The following is a 3,442-nucleotide window of genomic DNA, read 5'->3' as shown; positions in this document are numbered from 1 at the left end:
ATGCGCGCGCGCGCGCGCACACACACACACACACACACACACACACACACACACACACACACACACACACACCACACACAACGGTTCGCAACAACAAAAATGTTGTTGTCCGTGTCAAAAGGGAAACAGATGTTGTTGTTTTTTCAATGTGTTAGTCATGTGTCAGCTATTTTGATTAATAATATATGTATATATAGGTATAGCATTTTAAGAATATATCTATTGTTTCATGTGTATTGTTGCACGATATTACATACTGTACTATGTCAGTCAACGATCCATTTTCATGAATGATATCTCCCATGTGCATAGCCATTTTAACAATTTAGTGTAGTATTTCATGCGTATGCATCGGTTGTTGTATACTGTGCTGTGTTTTACCGAGCGATGGAAAAGGCCTGCTAAAGGCTAGTCAAAAATTGATCGAAAATTGGCTGGATATGTATACCTTTTGTCAGAATTTATGCATTGTTTTTGACGTTAAAATATTCATCATATTCATGTTGTATGGTAATGTATACTATACTGTTTTCTTGAGCGGTGGAAAATGGCTAAACAATTGATTTTGTTGTATGTATTAACAAATCTTACATCTTAGATCATATTTGTGTTTATCTTTTTTTGCTTTATATGTGCTATATACATATATGTAATATATATATAGAGAGAGAGAAAGAGAGAGAGAGATTTCATATATATGGTAATATAATGAAGTTTGTTCACTTGAGATGCGGCAACAGTTACACTATGTCTGTATTTTGTTTTCTGTGACCCGGATTTAAAAAAAAAACTCCCTTTTGCGCGCGACCGTGTTTGGCGCAATGGTGAATACGACACCTGCCCGCCATTTTACGCCGCGGGCGACTAACAGGTCATCGGCACAGGTGAAGCGAACCGACCCGGATCCGGTTACGCGGCTACGCTACAGCAGGTACGCTACACGCGCGCCACTACACGTACGGTCGCCGCCCGATCGTCGTCATTTTCACCTGTTGAAGCCAGCCACACACACACGTTAGTTACATCATGGATCAGATGGTACGTATACGTCAGTCTCATCTAATAACACCTTATAGCATTCGCACAAATTAATGCATAGAACATATCCTGCGATGTATAGCTGTACTACTGCACTTGAACTAAACAAGAGGTCATGACTGGATAGATTTTGAAAAACTGCAGACATTTCAGGTGAGCATCCTCTACTTTTCGTCTGTAACTGAAACATCTGATAGTTTTCAAAATCTTGACTAACTGTATTCTGTGTGTAAAGTATGTAGTCATTACCTGCATGTCTAACCTTTGTAGACGTAAACAAAAGGCCCGCTAGGAAAAGGGCGTGGCGATAGCCTGATGGCGGGAAACGGCGGTTTCGTACCATACATTATTAGTAACGCTAAGTCTCAGAACAAAACGGTACTAGTACATCTAAAACCCCAAGTATCGAGTCTTTCAAGAGCTCAAGCTGAAAATAGGTAGAACTGAAGTGTGCAAATATTGGATTGAATTTTTAAAATATGTGAACACCGTTACCTCTTCTGAGATATTAGCTTATGTTCATAGTCGGGTTTTGCTAAATTTTTATGTCGTGTTCAAAACTACATGTACGTTATATTCACTAATGACTAGGTACTAACATCATGAGGCACATTTACACAGAAAAAAAAAGAAAATGGGGAGGGGCTACAACATTTGTGTGTCCGTCTAGTACATGTACATAGGCTGGCTTGTATCGTGACAGCCAGACATTAAGGTGACGTAATTTGTTGATACACTTCAGAGCCGGAGGTGTCGGCTTTCATTTCGTTAAGGGCTTGTTTTGACTGGAGCCTTTTCATTCAAAAGCACTCGTTAACGGTCCCTGTTGTAAAGATCGGATCGAGAATACGTATAATTTCTGGTCATTTGTTTTACATGAGAAGTTAAATTTACCTTGTCACTTTGCCTAGCGATATTCATTGAGTGTAAATGCAGTGTCACTGTACTGTGCCGTAGGTATACCTACGTGTTGAAAACATGCATGGGGTAATTTAATTGTTTACAAATTGGCCTTGTTTTTTCGTCACGAATATCCGACATGTACAACACACGTACTGGTTGCTTTTTGAGCAATGTGAGCAATGAAATGTGATAGAAGGACAAACATGTCTTGACTTGAAAGGTAACATAAGGCACAATTTTGTTCAGTAAAATATCTAAAGCTTCATCCTACAAAGGTGACCTTTCACGGATGCATGGGGTATCAAATAAACAAAGGTGAATACCAGTGTATCACGTTTGATCCTAAACTGCTTTAAACATTCCTATTTTGTTTCCACCTGGTCTCTAACATTGCTGAACCAACTGATGATAGTTTTTCCAAAACAGTATTAAGTGTTTTATTACGTGTAATGGTGGCACCTTGTCGGCTAATCTACAAGCAGATATAGGGTCAGGCTCGTGGTGCTTTTGCGGCATATTTACGTCATTCTGCCAAACCTTGATCTGAGAGGTTTTCAGCTCTCCGTATCCTCTGAAACAAAAACTACTAGAAAGACGTACTAAATGCTCATTGTGATATATCTTGCAGCACAGACTAATTTCAATCTTCTTTGTTTTCAGAGCGAGGCCATAAAGTACCTAGAGTACTATGGCTACCTGAAAAAGAGTTTGGGTACCAGACCGGAAGAGGAAGTGAAGAAGGCCATTGAGACGTTTCAGAAGGTAGTCGGCCTGCCAGTCACTGGTACGTTAGTAACTACGTAATCTATACAGATGTGTGTATAGAAAAGACACCCTCACAGAGACACACACACACACACACACACACACACACACACACACACACACACACACACACAACCAACTCAAAGACACTATCCACACAAAGGCACACTTACACTAACCACACACACACCACACAGATAAAGACAAAAACTCACAGAAAACACACATACACACACACAAAAACACACACTTTTAGTACCGCATACAGGGGAGGCAACTACAACATTAGGGACATAGAGAATGTAGAATACTCAATGGCTAAAAGTATTAAGTCTATATTCTTTTCTTTCCATTGTTACAATTTACACTTCATGTTCGATTCTGGTCCGCTGCAGGCGAACTGGACGATGCCACATTCCAGAAGATGGGGGAGGCGCGGTGCCTGCGGTCTGACCCCGCCACCATGACGGACCCAGACACCCCTGCTGCCGGGGTTAGGCTCGCCCGCTACAGCGTCAAGTGGAACAAGCGGAAACTGACGTACAGAATCAACAAGTACACCGACGACCTGACCGAGGAACAGGTGGACGACGCCGTCAGGAGGGGCTACAGGTATGGCGGGGAAGGAGAGAGAGAGAGAGAGAGAGAGAGAGAGAGAGAGAGAGAGAGAGAGAGAGAGAGAGAGAGAGAGAGAGAGAGAGAGAGAGAGAGAGAGAGAGAGAAGGAAGGAAGGGGA

At 41.6% G+C, this 3,442-nt stretch overlaps 1 protein-coding gene across 1 annotated transcript in view; it reads left to right on the top strand.

Moving 5' to 3' along the window:
- Positions 1-896: 896 nt before the first annotated feature.
- The window catches only part of LOC109483262 (stromelysin-2-like), a 4,332-nt gene continuing 1,786 nt past the window's right edge, over positions 897-3,442 (top strand). Inside the window, exons 1-3 of the mRNA XM_019786256.1 lie at positions 897-1,038; positions 2,602-2,725; positions 3,102-3,316. Coding sequence (XP_019641815.1) covers positions 1,027-1,038; positions 2,602-2,725; positions 3,102-3,316 — 351 coding nt within the window. The 5' untranslated portion in view covers positions 897-1,026. The remainder of the gene's footprint in view (positions 1,039-2,601; positions 2,726-3,101; positions 3,317-3,442) is intronic.

This window comes from Branchiostoma belcheri, unplaced genomic scaffold (genome assembly GCF_001625305.1).
Source record: "Branchiostoma belcheri isolate BF01 breed outbred unplaced genomic scaffold, Haploidv18h27 scaffold11, whole genome shotgun sequence".
NCBI classification, from domain to species: Eukaryota; Metazoa; Chordata; class Leptocardii; order Amphioxiformes; family Branchiostomatidae; genus Branchiostoma; species Branchiostoma belcheri.
Note: the sequence above shows the minus strand (reverse complement) of the source record. Positions and strands in the feature narration are given on the sequence as shown.